This window comes from Lepidochelys kempii, chromosome 10 (genome assembly GCF_965140285.1).
Source record: "Lepidochelys kempii isolate rLepKem1 chromosome 10, rLepKem1.hap1, whole genome shotgun sequence".
Classification (NCBI taxonomy): Eukaryota; Metazoa; Chordata; order Testudines; family Cheloniidae; genus Lepidochelys; species Lepidochelys kempii.
The window spans coordinates 43,475,476-43,497,393 of NC_136389.1; the positions used below are offsets into that span (position 1 = coordinate 43,475,476).

General features: G+C 51.9%; 1 protein-coding gene across 19 annotated transcripts in view; it reads left to right on the forward strand.

The window, feature by feature from the left end:
• Positions 1-21,918, forward strand: part of CELF6 (CUGBP Elav-like family member 6) — a 238,190-nt gene that overhangs the window by 4,090 nt on the left and 212,182 nt on the right. For all 19 annotated transcript variants that reach the window (XR_013636416.1, XR_013636417.1, XM_073363131.2 and 16 more), the window contains exon 2: positions 15,827-15,909. Coding sequence is in view for 17 of the 19 variants with exons in the window: in XM_073363131.2 (XP_073219232.1) it covers positions 15,827-15,909 (83 nt within the window). In the remaining 2 variants the exon portion in view is untranslated. The remainder of the gene's footprint in view (positions 1-15,826; positions 15,910-21,918) is intronic.

The window sequence follows — 21,918 nt, forward strand, 5'->3', positions numbered from 1 at the left end:
TAATACCAATAACATCCGATCCCCTGTATTGGTACATAGTGCCTTTTGCCGGGAAGAATTGGTGCATGGTATGTTACAGACAGCTTCTGGGGATGTGAACCCCAGGGCGTGTTACAGACTGCCTCTGGGGACATGAAGAGGTGTTTATTTCTTTGCCTTTGTCCACCACTGAAATGCAGCTGCCTCTGGGGAGCATTGCATTGCAAGTGTACTGGTGCGAGGCACAACAGTTCAGGAGAGGGAGGTAATGGGACCAAGGTGCTCAGTTTTGCAGGGGGAATTTAGGGAGGCAGAATATAAATGCCAGAGTTGGGTGTAAGAGTATAAATACAAAAGCTAAGTGTCTGCATAATGTGAGTGTAGAGAGACTTTGTGAAGGGCGGGGGAGGGAGATCTGTCCTGCTATACTATGTGCACAGGGCCTAACTTCACTGGCTAACACCAGCTGCCCTCCCTCAGCAGCCAGGAGGGCTCTGCTAGACACCAGGCGTGTAAGCACAGAACCTGCATTGAGCTGGGTTAGCAGATGCAGTGCTTGAAATCTCAGTGCCTGGACCCCTGTCTGGACTGAGGGTCCCACCAGAGGATCCAATGTGGCAGAAGAGCCAACTTTGGGAGTGTTCAGCGAATAGATGCTGCTGTAGACAGAGTCACAATTCATGCTCCTGATCAGAGACAGCTGGGAAAATGCTGTCTTTCTTGAAGGGCCTAGTCCAAAGCCCATTGACCTCTGTGGGGCTTACTGGTTTCTGATGACAAATTGTAGCCCATGCAAGGCTCCCTGTTCCCAATCCCACATTGGTTAGGGGCACATCAAAGCCCTTCCTTGCAGAATTAGCATACCCAGTGCAAACTAAGCTGGGGCCTGGCTCCTGAAATGCCTTTGTGCCCATCTGAGGAGCTGAGGAGATGTGGCTGAGATGGGCTGTGTTCTCCTGAGATGTGGGGTGACCCTGTCCTACAAGGGCACCCCAGCTTGGCTCTCAGCAGAGTCCTTCTCCTGATGCATGGAGAGCTCTCTCGGTAGAGCGCTTTTGGAGTCAAGTAAAGGTTATGCTGGGAAAGGCCTTGGATTGCCAGCCATGGGGATATGTTTGTCCATAGAACAGGGACTGCATGGGTGACTGCAGGGTAAGCATCCTCCCACATTGCCCCATCAGTGTGCATCACTGCTCCAGTGAGAGGGGAGCTCGCTCTTCACATCACAGTCACTCCTTGGTGACTCTCAGCCAGGGGGTCTAGCTGGTGCCAGCTCTCATGAGACCGCTAGGACCTGGTCTGAGACCCATTCGCTCAGCTCATGCTGAGGCCACCAACCAGCCATCGTGGTCTGGACGTTGGGTTGCTACAGTGTCACGTCCATTGCCTGGCAGAACAGCCGCTGCTGGTCTTTGCTAGTGGCCTGTTGGGAGAGAAAGAAAGGGAGAGGCAAGGCTGTAGGAATATGAATAATGGCCGGAGAGCCAGAGTCTAGCTGCCTGCAGCATTTTCAGCCCCTTGGGCCAGGCAGAGGGGCAGGGATGGGGTGGCTGCCCTCTTGGCTTGTGGAGGTAGGGAACCTTTCTCTTTCCAGTGGCTTGGCTTGCTGAGGGAGAAGAGGTTACAGTGACATGGTCTCCCTGGTTACCAGCTCCCTGGAGAGTCTGGGAAGATCTGTGTGACACACAGCACCCCCTGGGGAATGCCGTGTGAGCCACTCATGACAAAGCTCCAGTGGCATGGGTGTAATGCAGAGCAATATCCACCCACCCACCACGGGCAGGAGTGCATGGACACTAGATACCAGAGTAGCTGCAGCACTCATGCTGGCTGAGAGAGGTGTGTGCCGCCAGTACCTAGATGTACAGACAATACGGACTGCCAAGGCTGGATCTGCCTCTCTGCTTCCTTAGTAGAGGAGACCCAGATCTAGGGGGATCAGCCCTGGGGGGCCACCCGGGGGGAGCAACCCTGGAGGTCACCTGTGGGGAGCAGTGCCAGTTTGGTGGCATCTTCCCACCTTCCTCCAACCCAGGAGAAGTTTCTCTGGGAGGTGGAGGCTCCCGTGGATACCAAGGTCAGGGCTGAGCTAGCAGTATGGGGTGGAGAGCAGCCTCTTAGCAGCTCTGTTGCTGCCCCCAAGGATCTCTGAGCTGGAGCTAATGCTGCATCAAGCTGCATGGACCCCTGCTGGGCCTCTATATAACTGCTACATTAGCTGTGCTAATGAGGGGTGGTGAACACAGCAGCTATGCACTGAGTGCTGGAGACCACCCCAAGATCCATAGGATGCTCAGGAGATCTCTCCTAGGCAAAAGAACCCCCCTTCCTGGGGCTCTGACAGCACCTTGCTTTCCTTTCCTCTAGTTTGCCCAGCTCTGGAGAGGACATCCCCTGAGTGATGTTCTGGGCCATGTCAATGCTCACTAATTTCTCTCTAGGCAGCAAAACATGCTGCGGAAGTGACACAGCTTGTCTGAGTATAGGTGGAGGCAACAGGTGTCTTGCTTGACGTATGGGTCTGATCTGAAATTCAGTGGCAGAAAATGACCTTAGCACAGAGTTCTGTTTGCTTAGTGGTTGGTCGTCCTGAATGCTGAGCAAAACTCAAATGTCCGAAAAGCGTTAAGGTCACCCAGACAACCTTAACTGCCCGCTTTCAGACCTGTTAATGCACACACCTTCACACTGCCAGCTACACCATTGTTGAAATATACAAACTCTTCCCCTCCTTTCACAGCCTGTTCACTCACCCACAGGACTCCATCAGACACTAGTCAAGGGCAAAAGGGAAATAGAAAACCCCAAGAGGCTGCCTGCCCCACCTTCTCTGTGTTCCCCTGGAGTGGGCAGTAGCTGGGGGGATGCTGCGGGTACACTTCAGGTGCAGGCAGGGGATTAGGAGGGCCAGTGGAGGCAGTAGGCAGGCCTGCTTGGCATTGTAAAGTCCAGAATACACTCACACACTTAGCCACGGCCCCAGAAAGTGTCCCCACAGGTTCAATTTCAGAAGTACTTCACAGCCTTGTACAGCTCCCTTATGTGTACTGCCAGGACACCCTCACCTAACCATCATTAAAGCATTAGCATCCTCTCATGTTCCATCACACAACTGGCAGGATCCTTTGGAATCAAAGACCGATGTCCAGCAACCACCATAACCCAGGCACTTCTGCACTGACATGGTGCATCCTGGACATGCACCCCTTTCCTTTCCTCACACAGGAGGGGGTGGAAAACATGCATCTTCCCTCAGATCACAGTCACAGCCCTGTCACAACCCCCCTATGTCCTTACAGCACGAACACTCCTGTACCAAACAGGCAGTGATTCCTGTCGGCCATTGCCCACTCGAGAGGAAGAGCGGGCGAGTGGCCTGGGCAACCTTTTTGTTTTGTCCTTTAATAGTGTTCGATGGAATCCAGGGTGGGGGCATGACTGGGTGGTGAGAGGAGGGGAAGAGCTGGCACATTTCAGCAAGTGTGGGGTGGGCAGGGTGTTGACAGGGCCTGTTGGGGCCTTGCTGGAAGAAGGCTGTGTTGAGGCTGCCTGGGCACAGCCAAATCAGAGAAAAGTATCACAGCTCCTGGGCGCAAATCTCTGATGCCGTCCGCAGCTGCTCTCATACATTGTAGGAGGGACACATGGGAATAAGGGCCAGGTCATTTCTGCCTGAGTGAATTACCACAATGGCGGGTAGATCACAACCTCCTTAGACACTGCAGAGTGGGCTGAACGCAAGGCCAACGCGGGCCACCTCTCGCCACCCAAATCAGCCTGCAGTCAGCAATCCCCATGCCGTGGTGTTCTCCTTGCTCTCCTGCAAACTTTTGCAACCTGGGGATCTAGGAATTGTCCTGAACCCACACGTTGGCAACGCTGCCAGCGCAGATAGTTCTTTTTTCTCACAGTCCTTGTGCTTTCAGTTCCAAACCTCTGTACTATGCCTCTTTGGAGACACCACATTCATCTGCCCTGAGATCAGGAAGTAGATACTTGCCTCCCCTCCTGCAAAGACTAGTAAAATACAGGTTTCAGAGTAGCAGCCATGTTAGTTTATATTCACAAAAAGAAAAGGAGTACTTGTGGCACCTTAGAGACTAACAAATTTATTTGAGCATAAGCTTTTGTGAGCTACAGCTCACTTCATCGGATGCATTCAGTGGAAAATACAGTGGGGAGATTTATATACATAGAGAACATGAAACAATGAGTGTTACCATACACACTGTAACAAGAGTGATCACTTAAAGTGAGCTATTACCAGCAGGGGGGAGGGGGTGAACCTTCTGTAGTGATAATCAAGGTGGGCCATTTCCAGCAGTTGACAAGAACATCTGAGGAACAGTGGGGGGTGGGGTGGGGAGGAATAAATATGGGAAAATAGTTTTACTTTGTGTAATGACCCATCCACTCCCAGTCTCTATGCAAGCCTAAGTTAATTATATCCAGTTTACAAATTAATTCCAATTCAGCAGTCTCTTGTTGGAGTCTGTTTTTGAAGTTTTTTTGTTGAAGAATTACAACTTTTAGGTCTGTAATTGAGTGACCAGAGAGACTGAAGTGTTCTCCAACTGGTTTTTGAAAGTTATAATTCTTGACGTCTGATTTGTGTCCATTTATTCTTTTACGTAGCAATTGTCCAGTTTGACCAATGTACATGGCAGAGGGGCATTGCTGGCACGTGATGGCATATATCACATTAGTAGATGTGCAGGTGAACGAGTCTCTGATGGTGTGGCTGATGTGATTAGGCCCTATGATGGTGTCCCCTGAATAGATATGTAGACACAGTTGGCAACAGGCTTTGTTGCAAGGATAGGTTCCTGGGTTAGTGGTTCTGTTGTGTGGTGTGTGGTTGCTGGTGAGTATCTGTGTCAGGTTGGGAGGCTTTCTGTAAGCAAGGACTGGCCTGTGTCCCAAGATCTGTGAGAGTGATGGGTCATCCTTCAGGATAGGTTGTAGATCCTTGATGATGCGTTGGAGAGGTTTTAGTTGGGAGCTGAAGGTGATGGCTAGTGGCGTTCTGTTATTTTCTTTGTTGGGCCTGTCCTGTAGTAGGTGACTTCTGGGTACTCTTCTGGCTCTGTCAATCTGTTTCTTCACTTCAGCAGGTGGGTATTATAGTTGTAAGAATGCTTGATAGAGATCCTGTAGGTGTTTGTCACTGTCTGAGGGGTTGGAGCAAATGCGGTTGTATCGTAGAGCTTGGCTGTAGACAATGGATCATGTGGTGTGGTCTGGATGAAAGCTGGAGGCATGTAGATAGGCATAGTGGTCAGTAGGTTTCCGGTATAGGGTGGTGTTTATGTGACCATCACTTATTAGCACCGTATTGTCCAGGAAGTGGATCTCTTATGTGGACTGGTCCAGGCTGAGGTTGATGGTGGGATGGAAATTGTTGAAATCATGGTGGAATTCCTCAAGGGCTTCTTTTCCATGGGTCCAGATGATGAAGATGTCATCAGTGTAGCTCAAGTAGAGTAGGGGCATTAGGAGACGAGAGCCGAGGAAGCGTTGTTCTAAATCAGCCATAAAAATATTGGCATACTGTGGGGCCATGCAGGTACCCATAGCAGTGCTGCTGATTTGAAGGTATACATTGTCCCCAAATGTGAAATAGTTATGGGTGAGGACAAAGTCACAAAGTTCAGCTACCAGGTTTGCTGTGACATTATTGGGGATACTGTTCCTGATGGCTTGTAGTCCATCTTTGTGTGGAATGTTGGTGTAGATGGCCTCTACATCCATACTGGCCAGGATGGTATTTTCAGGAATATCACCAATGGATTGTAGTTTTTTCAGGAAGTCAGTGGTGTCTCGAAGATAGCTGGGAGTGCTGGTAGCATAGGGCCTGAGAAGGGAGTCTACATAGCCAGACAATCCTGCTGTCAGGGTGCCAATGCCTGAGATGATGGGGCATCCAGGATTCCCAGGTTTATGGATCTTGGGTAGCAGATAGAATACCCCAGGTCGGGGTTCCTGGGGTGTGTCTGTGCGGATTTGTTCTTGTGCTTTTTCAGGGAGTTTCTTGAGCAAATGGTGTAGTTTCTTTTGGTAACTCTCAGTGGGATCAGAGGGTAATGGCTTGTAGAAAGTGGTGTTGGAGAGCTGCCTAGCAGCCTCTTCTTCATATTCCGACCTATTCATGATGACGACAGCACCTCCTTTGTCAGCCTTTTTGATTATGATGTCAGAGTTGTTTCTGAGGCTGTGGATGGCATTGTGTTCTGCACGGCTGAGGTTATGGGGCAAGTGATGCTGCTTTTCCACAATTTCAGCCCATGCATGTCGGCGGAAGCACTCTCATATGCAGTCCAGTCTATTGTTTCGACCTTCAGGAGGAGTCCACCTAGAATCCTTCTTTATGTAGTCTTGGTAGGAAGATCTCTGTGGGTTAGTATGTTGTTCAGAGGTGTGTTGGAAATATTCCTTGAGTCGGAGACGTCGAAAATAGGATTCTAGGTCACCACAGAACTGTATCATATTCATGGAGGTGGAGGGGCAGAAGGAGAGGCCCCAAGATAGGACAGATTCTTCTGCTGGGCTAAGAGTATAGTTGGATAGATTAACAATATTGCTGGGTGGGTTAAGGGAACCAGTGTTGTGGCCCCTTGTAGCATGTAGTAGTTTAGAAAGTTTAGTGTCCTTTTTCTTTTGTAGAGAAGCAAAGTGTGTGTTGTAAATGGCTTGTCTAGTTTTTGTAAAGTCCAGCCACGAGGAAGTTTGTGTGGAAGGTTGGTTTTTTATGAGAATATCCAGTTTTGAGAGCTCATTCTTAATCTTTCCCTGTTTGCTGTAGAGGATGTTGATCAGGTGGTTCCGCAGTTTCTCTGAGAGCGTGTGGCACAAGCTGTCAGCATAGTCTGTGTGGTATGTAGATTGTAATGGATTTTTTACCTTCAGTCCTTTTGGTATGATGTCCATCTGTTTGCATTTGGAAAGGAAGATGATGTCTATCTGTATCAGTACGAGTTTTTTCATGAAGTTGATAGATTTCCACTCCATATGGCTAAATTCAGTGCCTTGCATAATGACAGGTTTCAGAGTAGCAGCCGTGTTAGTCTGTATTCTCAAAAAGAAAAAGAGTACTTGTGGCACCTTAGAGACTAACAAATTTATTTGAGCATGTGCTTTCGTGAGCTACAGCTCACTTCATTGGATGCATTCAGTGGAAAATACAGTGGGGAGATTTATATACATAGAGAACATGAAACAATGGGTGTTACCATACACACTATAACGAGAGTGATCACTTAAGGTGAGCTATTACCAGCAGGAGAGCGGGGGGGGAAAGTTGCAATTCTTCAACAAAAAAACTTCAAAAACAGACTCCAACGAGAGACTGCTGAATTGGAATTAATTTGCAAAGTGGATACAATTAACTTAGGCTTGAACAGAGACTGGGAGTGGATGGGTCATTACACAAAGTAAAACTATTTCCCCATGTTTATTTGCCCCCACCACCACCCCCTCACCCCCACTGTTCCTCAGACGTTCTTGTCAACTGCTGGAAATGGCCCACCTTGATTATCACCACAAAAGGTTTTTTCCCCCCTACTCTCTTGCTGGTAATAGCTCACCTTAAGTGATCACTCTCATTACAGTGTGTATGGTAACACCCATTGTTTCATGTTCATATAAATCTCCCCACTGTATTTTCCACTGAATTCATCCGATGAAGTGAGCTGTAGCTCACGAAAGCTTCTGCTCAGATAAATTTGTTAGTCTCTAAGGTGCCACAAGTACTCCTTTTCTTTTTTAGTAAAATACAGACTCCCTCACACAGCCAATCCAAGGCTTGCCTACCACCCAGGCCCATGTCCTGTCCCCTCCACAGCCCCTCTCCCTGTCATCCCCTGCCCCACACACATACAGTCCTCTCCCTCCATCTCCTCCTCACCCCACAGAACACAAATGTTGGTTAGACTGGCTGTTGACTATTCCGCTGTGTTCACAGTAACCCTCCCATAAACTAAACACACGTTATAACAGAGACAGCTTGCAGCAAGCAACATGTGTTCTTCAATCTTTATTGCACAGACATACAAGGGTTCGGACTAGAAACTTGTGTGGCAGAGTGCTGAAGAAGAGAGGGGATCCAGGAGAGGGGGCGGGGACAGAGACTGGAGTCCGGATTTTCCCAGTGTCCCAGCAGCCAAGAGGGAATTCCCTCAGGGTGCCATCTGGAAGGGAGGGGTGTGACTTGGGCTAAGGGGTGGGATTTGGTGGGAGGGGCTTGAGCGTGTGTTTTGGCAACCCAAGTAAGGCCACCTCCAGAAGGCAGGGTTTCCCAGAAGGAAGTTACTGTCAGCTAATGGGACCTCACTTTCCAAAGACTGCAGGTTGTACCTGGGAGGTGGGAAAGGTCTGTGTAATGTCCCAGGGCCAGGCCCTCCAGATCCCTTACCAGGACTTGGCAACATCCTAGGGTCCCGCAGAGCCCAGTGCCTGCTGGGACGAGGCTGTGGGGATGCCTGTGTAGTGGAGGGTGGAGTCAGACACTCTATTTATGAGCATCAGGGTGTTGAGCAGCCAATATTCTGCCTTGTTTGGAGGGGGCTGGCTCCCCCCACCCCAGAGACAACTCTGGGCTCTACAAAGAGTGCGGGAGGAAGAATGTGGCACTGATGGATTTACCCAAGAGGTACAGGGCGAATCACTACTGCCTGGAGGGAGCCTCGTCTGTGCCCACTGCTACTGGCAAAACAAGCACCCCACTTCGGGCTCTGAGAGCCCCACTCTTTTCCTCTGTAGGCTGGCAATTTCCACCCCCAGCCTTAGGCTCCCTGAGTGAGTCACTGGTAGGGTTGCCAGGTGTCTGGTTTTCGACTGGAATGCCAAGTAGAAAAGGGACCCGGGCAGCTCTGGTCAGCACCACTGATCGGGCCTCTAAAAGTACAGTGGGTGGCGCAGTGGGGCTAAGGCAGGTTCCCTAGCTGCCCGGGCTCCGCATGGCTCCTGGAAGCAGCCAGCATGTCTGGCTCCTAGGCACAGGGGTGGCCATGGGGGCTCTGTGAGTTGCCCCTGCCCCAAGTGAGGGCTCCGCAGTTCCCATTGGCCGGGAACTGCAGCCTATGGGAGCTGCGGGGGCGTCACCTGCAGGTGTGGACAGCACGCAGAGCCACCTGGCTGTGTCTCCACCTAGGAGCCGGAGTGGGGACATGCTGCTGCTTCTGGGAGCCGCCTGAGGTAAGTGCCACCCTGCCAGAGCCCGCACACCTCACTCTCTGCCACACTCCAACCCTCTACCCCAGTCCTGAGCCCACTCCCGCACCCAAACTCCCTCCCAGAGCCCACACCCCCACCCTCTCCCCCACCCCAACCCACCTGCCCCAGCCCTGAGCCCCTCCTGCACCCCAAAGCCCTCATCCCTGGCCCCACTTCTAAGCCCACACCGCCAGCCGGAGCCCTCACCCCCTCCCACACATCAACTCCCTGCCCCATCATGGAGCCCCCTCCCACACCCTGAACCCCTCATTTCTGGCCCCCCCTGGTGCCCACACCCTCAGCCTGAGCCCTCACTCCCTCCTGCACCTCAACCCCTTGCCTCAGCCTGGTGAAAGTGAGTGAGGGTGGGGGAGAGTGAGCGATGGAGGGAGCGGGGATGGAGTGAGCAGGGGTGGGGCCTCGGAGAAGGGGCAGGGCAGGGGCGGGGAAGGCGCATGGCAAGGGTCTTTGGTTTTGTGCGATTAGAAAGTTGGCAACCCTAGTCACTGGGACAGAGCAGAGAGAAGCTGGCACTAAATCTATACAGCTAGTTCCCCCCAGAGTTCTGCACTGGCCTGGGGCACAGGTCTCTCCCACCTGTCTATACACCCCACTGCATTACACCTGAATGCCCAGCCCCGCGACCCTGGACACCCACAATGCGCACACATCCGCTGTTTCCCCTCTGCTCCATGCTGCATGAGCTGTGTCTCTGGGAAAGGCAAGAGACGTTTCTTTCACCAAGCTGAAGATGATGATTCCAAGAAAAGGCAGCGTTAGGATTGAAAACATGATCACAGATAAAAGAAACAGATAAACTGCAGCCTAGAGCCTGTGCATACTGCCAAGGTCCTTTCCTGGCTACTGGGGTACTTCTCACCCTCTAGCCTGGCCACCCAGTGCTGGGCCTGTCCAGAGAGCTGGGAGCCACTTTTCATGAGACAGAGTTTGACCACTGTAATCTGTGTCCTTCTTTCCCCTCTTACACAGTTCCAGTCTCTTTTCAAAGCCAGGGTGCTTCGTTACCTTCAGCTGCCCACCCTTCTCCCCGCCAATGGTCCCGCTATTCAGCGTCATCTTCCTGGGCTACTTTGTAAAGGCCCAAACCTGCACCTTGTCTTGACTGTCACGTGGATGTCAGTGATTTCACTTGTGCCTGAGTGAGCGCTGAGAGCCTCTGCCCCAGGTGACCGGTTTTGCCTCCCACAGTTTTGGAACACAATGTCCTACGTGTCACAGATCTTCAAATCTTTGCTGTCCATCTGTCCCGAAATAACCACGAGAACCAGCGAGTATCTTAGGGCAGAGACCCCGCCCTGGCCCCCTGTGGTGAAACATCCTACAGGTGGTGAACACGGGGCAGGGTGCCCACCTGGGCATGTCCTGGCAAGTCCCTGGCTACAGACTCATAATTGTAGGTTTCAGAGTAGCAGCCGTGTTAGTCTGTATTCACAAAAAGAAAAGGAGTACTTGTGGCACCTTAGAGACTAACCAATTTATTTGAGCATAAGCTTTCGTGAGCTACAGCTCACTTCATCAGATGCATACTGTGGAAAGTATTTCACTTCATCGGATGCATACTGTGGAAAGTGTAGAAATACTTTCCACAGTATGCATCTGATGAAGTGAGCTGTAGCTCACGAAAGCTCATGCTCAAATAAATTGGTTAGTCGCTAAGGTGCCACAAGTCCTCCTTTTCTTTTTACTCATAATTGTGTAGCCCCATCTGTTGCCAACAGGGGGCGCCTGGGACACAGCTACTCACTCTGGGCCAGCTTTTAAAGTGTTCAGCGCCCTCTGTTGGGGCTGCATTGTCAGTGCCATTTAGCTTCAGTGGAGGCAGCAAGGCTGAGGTTTCCAAAGGAGTCACAATTCCCATTGAATGCCATGCTGCTGTGATACGCCCCACCTGCCTCGGGGCACCACCTTTCTCAGCAGGATAAAATCCTATAGCAAGGGGGTGTTGGGAGCTGGGAGGGGGGCTGAGCACTGCGGGGGAGACTCTGGCCTGTTATTTCAAACCCAGCAGACCTAGAAATCACTTTACAAGCCAGCCATTGGCATGCAAATATCTCAAAGGTAAAGCAAGGCCAGGCGGCCAGCATCCTGGTGATTTTGGACATGCTTCTACCTTGGTCTACTTGTATCTTGGCTGCTCAACAGGGTCAGACATGGTCACTGCTTGGCTGGGAGACCTCGGTGGAAAAAAACGTGACGCTCCAGGAAGTGGCAGGTAGTGCTTCCCCTCTGAGTCATGCCCAGGCTTCAGGAGAGGAAGGATAGCCTTGTGGTTAAGGAGACGGACACAGATTTGGGTTTGATTCCTGCCTCTGCCACAGACTTCCTGCCTGTTGGGCAAGTCAGTTAATTCTCTCTGGCCCTTGGATCCCCATCTGTGAAAAATGGGGATAATAAATCTTTCTGACCTTGCAGGATGTAAGCCGGATAAAGCCATGTTAGTGGGGTGAAGGGGCTGTAGAAATAGCCAGACAGCACAGGGTTAAAGGAAGAGGAGTCTAAAGATGTTAGCCTAAGCCCTAGGTCAGAGCCCATGTGCACTAAAAGATGCTTAGTGCACATGGAGTGGAGCATGAACAGGTGGTCCACCCCCTCCTCTGCAATTTTACCAGCCTGTAGCACTAATTAGACCATCCTTGGGGCTGGTCTAACTTGTGCCTGCAGGTACTGGCTCCCAAGGAGCCACTCCACAAGCGCCAGTAGCGAAAATCCCCAATGGCTGGAAATGGGACATTACATGGGGAGGGCTTTGAGTTATAACAGGGAATCTTTCCTAGGTATCTGCCTGGTAGGTCTTGCCCACATGCTCAGGGTCTAACTGATCGCCATATTTAGGATCGGGAAGGAATTTTCCCTCGGGTCAGATTGGCAAGAGACCCTGGAGGTCTTTTTCCTTCCTCTGCAGCCTGGGGCATGAATCACTTGCAAGTTTGGTGGATTTTCTGTAACTTGATGTCTCTACATCATGATTTGAGGACATCAGTAACTCAGCCAGAGGTTGGGGGTCTATTACTGGAGTGTGTGTTGGGGGGGGGTAAGGTTCTGTGGCCTGCAATGTGCAGGAGGTCAGACTAGATGATCACTATGGTCCTGTCTAGGGTGACCAGATAGCAAGTGTAAAAAATTGGGATGGGGGTGGGGGGTAATAGGTGCCTATGTAAGAAAAAGCCCCCAAAATCGGGACTGTCCCTATAAAATCGGGACATCTGGTTCCCCTAGTCCCGTCTGACCTTAAAGTGTATGAGTCTATGAGTGCATTGTGTAGCAGCTAACCTTAGAACAACTGGGGCTGGGCTGTCTAAGCCAGCTGTGGATTTCCCTATGCTAAGGGACTCCTTTGCTGAGGGCAGCATTAGGTAGCCACTGGACTCCTGCAGGAAAGTAGGAATCCAAAAGAAGTACCCCATCACCCCCCAGAAGCAGATGCTGAGGCCAGAGGGGTTGACACCCAGGACTCACAGGGACCCATGGCTGGCAGTGGGAATGATCACTGCTCTCTGGCTAAAGGACAACTGGGCAGCCCCTACTCTTTTCTAGGCAAGCCAGTTCCCAGAATCCCCACTCACGAGCTCCTATTCTCCAGTTCTGCTAGCCATTTGGGACTACATTTCCCAGGATGCCCTGCACTTGAGCCTCCCACAACCAGCTGACTATGAACCCAAGCCAGGGAATGCCTCTTTGGAAACAGCCATTGCTCCCAAGGGGAGAGCGCACGCAGCACTGCTGAGAGCACACAGCAGGCTTCCCGCAGTGCTGGGCACCTGAACTGACGGGACACCTTCAAACAGCAACCCTGCCACCGCATGCCTGGAGAAGAAGATCTGGCTGACCCTCAATGAATGGAAATGAGGAATCCCCCCTTGTGCTAGGCGTGCCCCGTCACAGCCTTGGCCAGCTTTGGCCTGTAATGGGCAACCGATGGTAACAGGGTGGGGCTTTGGACTTGTCCAGTGGCTATCCAGATTTCTGAGTCTGTTCCAGCCTGGGCCTTTAGCTCAAGCCATGACAGCACCTGATCTAGATCCCTCAGTCCTTTGGCCAGAGGACGCAGGCAGGGGCATTATTGCAAGTGGGCATTATCAGTTCCTCTAGGGAGGAGCAGAGGGTACCAGATGCCCAGTGAAGCCTCTTTTCTAGCAGGGTTCCTGGCCTCACAGAAGCACCATGCTGGTGTAGATGCTAGGAGATGTAAAAGTGAGGTCCTGAGCATTCCTGGCCATCAGAGATCATCCCGGGGCCCTTTTCACAGTGTCAGGGAGCTGAGCCCTGGGATCCTGGCCAAAGCCCACCTCCCCAAATTCCCTATGGCAATTTCAGGTGGAGGTTGGATCACCCTTGGTTACCTGATGGGGCAGTGTTGCTGTGCTCTGTGAAACAGCTGTCCTGACTCACCCCAGAAGGGGCTGCATTTCAGGAGAGGGTGAAGTGATCCCTGGATAAGGTGTGTGTGGACGAAAGGTGAGAAATGCTTGTAAAATAAGGGGACAGATTTATCCCTGGTGTAGTCATTGGCATTACATCGGGGATGAGTTGGACCCACCCTCACTGTCCGAACCCCGGCTGGATGAAGAGCAATCAGTCATGCCCTTTGAGATCAGTACTTACAGCTGCTTCCACAGCTGATCGCAGGGAGAGCAGTTCCTCATGGACTCTTAGGCCATTAACCCCTCAGTGGCTGAAGTCTTTTAGCTACTAAATGACTGAAAGGTAGCGTCTGTCTTGGGGAAGGGTGTTTGTGCGGGGGCAACTGGGGAGGAGACACCCACCTCTGGGTCTAACAGTCTGGGTCAGATCCAGGCAGGGACAGTGCCCTGCACTCTGCCCCACACCCCGTCATGTTGCCCAGCCTCACTGTACAGCCCATCCCTAGTCGGACATGGGCATTGTAGGCCCTTGCGTGGGGCCAGCTCCTGGAGCCATGTAAGGAAATCAGCTTTCATTAAAAACCAATAGGAAGATTCTGAGCCCCCTGGCTGGGAAGAAAAGCTTGAAAACATGACCTGGGTGCAACAATTTCGCCTGCGTTTGCAGAGACCCTGAGATAATAGCTCTGAGAGCCCCAGGCAGCTCAAGGGAGTGTTAACCTCCAGCCCTACTGCTCTGGGAGCCCAGCCAGCCTCACCCCAACAGCATGAGAAGAGCCCAGCCCCAGGCAGATACACCCCAATTGTGGGGGTAAATACTGCGGGTGCCCCCTGCCTCCTTGGGGGACAGAGGGTATGCCTGCTGCATCGCCCAAGGGGAGGAAGACTTGGGCTGCTCCTGGGGATATGGGAGTCATACTGCTGCCCCAGCCTCTCTGGGGGAGGGGTGACCCCAACTGGAGGTGGGGGTAATGGCATGAGGGTGTGGCTGTGCTCAAAGGAGGGCCTTGTCTCAGGGCAGCCTGCTCCCCACAGCCTGGTCCGATCCCCATCTCCCCACCTTGGCAGCCTAGTGCTGCTGATTTGTTAATCTGGAGGGATTTGCTTTAATCCTGGTGTGTTTGGCTCTGCTCGCTGATTTCAATTAACCAGACCTGGCTAATGCACTCCGATTGCCTTAGATCCAAGCCTGTTTCCCCTCTCCCTGGACCCAGCACTGTCCTTGCACAGCGGCCAAATCCACATCACCTCATTTGTGATTTAGACCCAGTTCCGTGGACAGGCGGGGCCTGCAGCTTTGGTCTCCATGCCAGGGGAGCCAGTACCGAGTACTGGGCCCCTCTGGGTGGACAGCCAAATTTCGGTATCGATTCCCTGGGGCTTACAGTCAGTCTCCATGGCACATCCAGCCCCAGGCTTCCCCAGGGGCAATGCCAGTGACGGTGCCAATGCAGTGGTGGTTGTGGTGCCGTGTTAGGATGCAGTGAGACTGCTCCTCTGCCCACAGGTGGTAGGAATGATTGGACTGACTCCCTAGTAATAGCAGAAACAGCATGCAAGTGCCCCTGACAAGAGAAGGTGATGATAAGAGACCCAGCATGAGGGACAGACATGTTGGAGCCTCTTTGGTGCCCCCTACCCAGGGTCTTGCTGACCCCTCCCTGGCGAGGAGCGCAGGATTCACCCTTGTTAGGCCTCCAAGACTTGGGAGTCTGCAGGTGGCCAGTGAAGAGATTTGTTTGCTGCGCCCCAGCCCAGCACGCTCTCCAGGGCGTGGCGGGGTCAAGCCGGGCTCTGTGTGGCTCCTGCAGCATCCACAGGGTGAGATCCTGCTGCCCAGTCCTGCTCTCGGCTCCCCGGCAGCATCAGTGAATGGCGCAGAGCGGGAGCTGAGCACAGAGCGGGACTCTGCTGGTGAACTGGGGTGATGAGGGCCGAGCTGGAAGAGGGCAGTGCTAGAGCTTCAGGGCATGAAAGAGGCTCAGGAGACGCAGCGGGGCGGATGTGCTCAGGAGAGGCCATTATCCAGGATCACTGCAGAGCGGTGGGAGTCTGCAGTCTGCCTGGCCAGGGTTTCGCTGAGGACTGGCTATGGCACACCTGCCTGCGTACCTTAGTCGCCCCTTTCCGTGCTGCCATGTGCCCTTCGCTGCAGCTGGGGAGAGGCGCCATGTCAACTCCGTGCTGGGTTTGTCGTCTGGGCAGGAGCTCTGGCTTGGCGTCTGTGCAATAACTGCCTTCTCTCCCCTCCCCAGGCTGCGCCTTCCTCACATACTGTGCCCGGGACTCTGCTCTGAAAGCCCAGAGTGCGCTGCATGAGCAGAAGACGTTACCTGGGGTAAGTGACACCAGCTCGTTCTTCGGGGAATCGGGAATGGCCGGTGGGGCAGAGTCCGCAGCCCGACGTGAGTGGGTGGCATCTGGGCAAACCTTAGTTCACTACTTGGCATATGGGATCTGGATCGTTTGTCAGAGTAGAGTGAGTTCAAGCCAAATCCTCAGTGCTGTGCCCTGCGAAATCCCGTTTACTCCAGCTGGGGAGCTGGCCCCATGCAGCTGCAGCTGTTTCAGGGCTACGAATTCTGTGCTGGCTGAGGCATCACTGGGGTTATTTTTTGGTTAATTTCCTTCATTCAATGAGGCCTGCCGTAAACCCCCTGGGTTTTCTCTCTGTTTGGAAGCATCTCTCCTACTCTCACATACTGGTAACCGAGCAGCACCCCAGTGGCAGCCAGGCTGCTAGCCCCAGGGCCAATGTCGCAGGTGGAGGGCAGAATCCAGATCCCCAGGTATGTGGGGTTGCATCCAGGTTTAGTGCATCTCCTCTGCCTCCCTGAACTGAATCCGCTTGTGAGGAGAGAACAGATCTGGGAGCAAGTGGGATACGGGCCTTTGGCCATTTGCTATCATAAATTCTACATTAGCTCCTTCCCTGGTAACTTCAGCCTCCAATGCACCTGAGAAGTGCTCGGGCTGTTATGTAATTTTCCTTCCTGTGTGTGTCAGAGGAGATTCATCCCACCAATTCATCCCATGCCCAATCCAGAATGCAAGAAAACCTGGATTTCAGCTTGTAGGAGTCCAGTGGCTGCTTCTGCATGGGATCCTTCTTATTTACAGAGAAGGGGCGATTCAGCCCCTGGGCAGGGGGCCAGCACGAAGCCAAAGCTCTGCTCACATCTGGCTGATGCCTTGGCCCCCTGCCCAGCAGTGAATCCCTCCCAGAGGTGCAAAGATGCCTGGAAATCCAGGTGTGAATATGAACTACCAAAGCAAAATAACACTACTGATTTGAAATGGACTGAGGGGGTAGGACAGCATGCCCCTTGGGGCAGCTCTCGCCTCCCTGTGGTCAAATTCTCTGCTCAGCCTGGCCCTGGGGGCCTTCGCTCACTTGCGGGGAGAGAAGGGGATAAGATACAGTGATCAGTGTTTTGGCAGGCACCCAGTGAGGTAGGTTTGGTGGGAACAGGAGGTCCAGTTCCACTCAGCCTAGCCCATTCCCAAGGCCCTCGGGCTGTGATGGTGGGAAGACCAAGCTGGCTTGGTCCTCAGTTGCGGAGGAGAGCAGAGAATCTGTGTGTGCAGCACCGCGCTCCCGGTTGGGTTGTCGGCGGTGGGCGTCAGACCTGGGATGGCAGGCAGGCATCTCTGTTAGCTAAGGCTGTGGCATCTTCACCAACCTGTACCTGTGACTGGGCCACCATGCAGGGAGGACAGAGCTTGACGCAGAACGGATCACACATGGTGCGCATGCCTGTTGCTTTGGTACCAATCCATGAGTCAGAAGTGGCTGATGATTTTAGGGGAGCAGCCCTGAGAAACCTGAAAGCGTACTGGTTCCAGGCAGTGCTGAGCAGCCACCCACATAGTCTGACCCCGGTCAGGGATCTCGGCTTGGGCACCCAAAATCACACGTCACATTTGCAAATCTTGGCCGGGGTGACTGGGCCAAGACTCGGGGGATGTGTGGCAGAGCCAGGAATTGGATTCTGCTCTCCTAAGTCCCCGTCTGGATCCCCAGCCGGAGCCACGGCAGAAGGCACTGAGGCTCTCCTGAGAAAGGCTGTTCTCCTGAGCTCTCCAGCCCAAGGCAGTGCGGGTGCGTTCAGCGCAGGCGGCATCTGAACGTAGGCATGCTCACATGAATCTTCTACCTCGCTACATGCAAAGTGTCCAGCCCAGGCAGAGATGGGGGCTGTCGCAAGGATCTCGCTCCACCATGTCAGGCTTTGGTTGGGGTTAAGAGGATTCATTCTGAGGGAAGCTAAGAGGGGTACAGGGATGCATGAGATAACACAGGGGCAGGAATAACAGCAGCTTGCTCCCCTCTGCTGCCTTCCCTCTGAGGACTCACAGAGCTCTACAGACATGAATGGTTAAGCTTTGCCCCCTCCCCCACAATGGGTTAGGCCTTGTCCCCATTGTACAGATGGGGGAACTGAGGCACACAGCAGGCTTGTGAGTTGCTCCCATAGGAAGTCAATGGAAGAGCTGGGAATAGCAGCTGGGTCTCCTTACCGCTCTGCCCCACCAGTCTTGTGCCTTGTTAACGTGTGTTAAATATGAGTACAGACTGTAGAGAAGACAAGCTCATAATGAACAGCCCAATGTCCATATGTTCTCGCTAGTGTGCCAGAGCAGCCAGTAGATGGCAGTGTTGCAATCAGCCGTGCTCAACTGTGTGTCATAGCCTCAGTACTGCTAAGAGATTCATATGTAGTTCACGTGGTGGTGGTAGGGAGGGGATGCTTTTGGAACAGAGGGTTTATAGTTCAGCTGTCGGAGCAGCTGTGGTGTCTGAGTACTCATGGTGAATGTAGCTTCTTTATGTTGTTGCACTGTGCTCAGCAGTAACAAATATTGGGGTCTTGCAGGTCGGCTTTTCATCAGAGGAGAAATGATGGGGCGGAGTCTGGGTGTATTCCTAGTACAGCTTGTTTTTTACACGTCACGCAGCAATCCTAGAAGAGAGGTGGTCCCATGCAGCATGCAGGCAGTCCCCTCTCTGCAATCGTGGCCCAAACTCCAATGCCCGGTGCCCAGGGGACAGCTCAGCAGCAAGAATTAACTCTGGTTAAAGAGCTCAAGGCACAGAGCAAACTCCTATGCCATTTGCCACAGCTCCCCAAACAGAAACTGCATCACAAAACTAACAGCGATGCAGCATTTCTTCCAAGACTGCTTGCATGCTTAGAAAAACCTTGTCAGTTCACCACCCAGTGACCCCTGCCACAGCGACATGTAATACATGGCTCTGTCACCAGGGGTATCTTCTTTCTTCCCTGATGGTGTTAAGTGTTTATGCTTATCACATACTCCTCTCCCTGTCGCCTGCATCCGAGATCACTAAAGGTATTATCCATCCATGCTATCCTTTCCATCTCCACTCAGTAGACTGCCTGGAGTGCAATGCTATAAACACTCATTAGCTCTCTGGCCTTGTGCAAGTCACACAATTGATCTGTGCCTCAGTTTCCCCATCTGTAAAACAGAGGGGGGGACTCCCTGATGGGAGAGTGGTGAGGTTTTGTTAGTGACTCTTTGCAAAGTGCTGGGAGATTCTCGCATGCTGGTAAGTGCATGGTTAAAATGACTGCCCCCAAGGTATTTTCCATTGTGAACTCTTTGCGTGTTGGGGAGTCTGCCTCTCTGGCTATAAGTTGCCTAGTATAACAGGAGCTGTGGGCACTCTGGGAATATCGATATTAAATAATAAGGATAGGAGCAGTTCGCTTGTGGCTAGAGCTGTGGGGGGAGAAATGTCCATGAATGGGACTTTTGGTAGTGACTTAGCTAGAGGGCCAAGTCACTGCAGCAAGTCACCTCTATGGCAGGAGGAGGGCAAAGGTAACTGTGGGGATACTGAGGCAGATCCCTGTAATGCTGGGTCTTGCTGCAAGGGGGCACTCTGTAAGTCAGTGAGGCTGTACCCCACAGTTATAATTAGTGACAACAATAATTTTGGAAAGGAGATAAGACCTTATGTGTCAGGGCTTAACCAAACTATTAGGGATCACGGTGAGACCTTGGGGGGTGGGGTGGGGTGAGATTATCGCACAACTGCCTGCTGTGGGGGTTTTTGCACCTTCCTCTGAGCTGCTGGTGCTGGTTACTGCCAGAGACAGGATATGGGCTAGATGGGCCTTGGGTCCAGTCCAGTTGGGCAGGTCCTATGTTCACAGGAGCACCCAGTTTTTAACAAACTTTGGAGAACTCTGTCCGGGCTTGTCATCCAGAAGGTTTGTAGCAGAAACCAGATTCTGGGAGCTCCCCTCCTCCTATCAGAGAAGAGAAACACCAAGTCTCCTCCACCTCCAATCAGAACACCTGGAGTTTCACATGCTGACAAGGAACAAACCAAAGAGTGCTTGTGGATAGGAATTATTTCAAATAATGCCTCAATTGGAGGAAAGCCAGGGTGGCTCCGGGAACACAAAACCCGATGGCATGAGTTGAGGAAAGGATCTGTTCTAAATGATCCAGCTACAGCACCTGGGCCTGTCAGCAAGAAAGTCAGAGCTGGGCTCGCATTGGCCACCTGCCGAAAGTGGATTCTGGCTCAGTTCCCTGATTAGGGACTGATCATAGCTTCACAGGTCCTGCACTGTACTAAGGGCTTGAGCCCATTCCGCTATTATTAGTGACAAAACTCCCACTGACTGCAATGCAAGAATCAAGCCTTCAGCGTCTTCTGGGAGCTTTTGAGCATCCTCAGCCCCCCTTGACTCCAGTGAAGATCAGAATGCTGAGCACCTCACAGAATCAAACCCCGAAGCCCCAGTTCCTTAACTTTATGCACATGCTTGAGTCCTTCCCTGTTGAGCAAAGCTCTTAACCACAGGCTTAAATCCCACTGATTTGATGGGACGTAAGCTCACGCTTATAGCTAAGCACATGCGTCAGTGTTTCACTGAATTGGGGCCTTGATGAGGAAACAAGCAGGAGACTGAGGCTCTGCCTCCACTAGAAATGGTCCAGCTGCATGGTTGTGTTGGAGACACGACTGGGATAGAAGGGGTAATTAATCCAACTCTCCGAGAGGCAGTAGCTGAGTCAATGGAAGAATTCTGCCATCAGCCTAGCAATATCCAAACCAGGGTTTAGGCGGGATTAATCACATCGCGTAGGGCATGAAATGAACTTTGTAGTGTATACCAGCCCACAGCAGACATATATATAACAATGGAGAGTGTAAAGGAGGCCAGTCCAGTTCCTGCGTATCATGCCCATGATACAGTGACTTGGGGATTGTCGCTGAAATGCAAAGGCAATGTGTTTGTAAAGCACTGTGGTTAGTAGTAGCCATTTGCTTACCACCTCACCCGGACAGAAACACGTCTTTGACAAATTTCTGTCACAACCTTTTCTTTGATGAAAAACGTCTCTTCAATGGAATAGAAGTTTCTTTTTTCAGCAAAGTTTTTTTTGGGGGGAGGGATTAATTTAAAAAAAAAGTTGGTTTTCAGTTTTTCAGTGAAAACTGGAAAATTTTCATGAAAATTTTCAGGAAAAAATGTTGAGTGTTTTTTTTCCACTCCAAAATTGTCCCAGAAAATCAAACCCCTCTCTTTCTCAGCTCAACTTCTGACGCAGTGTTGAATCGACTTCTGGAACTCATTGCTGCAGGATGTGACTGAGGCAGCTAGCTGAGTTTAACCAAGTTAGGCACCTAGGAACAAGAGATTCTACAGTGACAATAGCCAGGGTAAAAAGGACAAGTTCTCTCTAGACAGCATCATGCTTCAGGGAAACAGCTGCTCTCCAGCAGGGGTCAGGTGCAGAGCAGAGGTCATATGACTGAAGTAGTGAGCAGAGGCAGGTGAGCAGACTGGATGGTTTGTCCAGTATTGCAGGCTGTGAGCTGGATCCTGCCAGGTGCTGAGCCCCGCCATTTCCCCTCATTCCAGAGTGTGTTTGTTAGCCAGAAGCCTGTTCTTGGGATCAGCAGTTTGGGAGGTCATTGCAGACCTGGTGAAATGAGCTAGTGAAATGAGCCTGCACAATTGCTTCTCCTCTCCACTGGCTGCTCTAAGACCCCACCTGGGGCAGAAGAACTCCTGGGAGCGAGTCAAGGGGCAGGATCCCAGCCATTGAATCGAGAGTGAGGGGGCCATTCTAGGCAGAGAACTGAACCAAGTGCAGGAGAGAAAGCTGCAGTGACGGACACTGCCTAATTTAATTGTTCCGGATTTTGTTAGATCCTCCTCATTTCACCTGTGGCTTGCTCTGCTGCTCCCTGTCTGTCTCTGCTCTGCAGATGGAAGAAGAGTGGTGAAGAACTCAGGAGTCACTTTCTCTGGGACAGTTAAACTGTATCTGTAATTCTACTGCTTTGGCCAAGCCC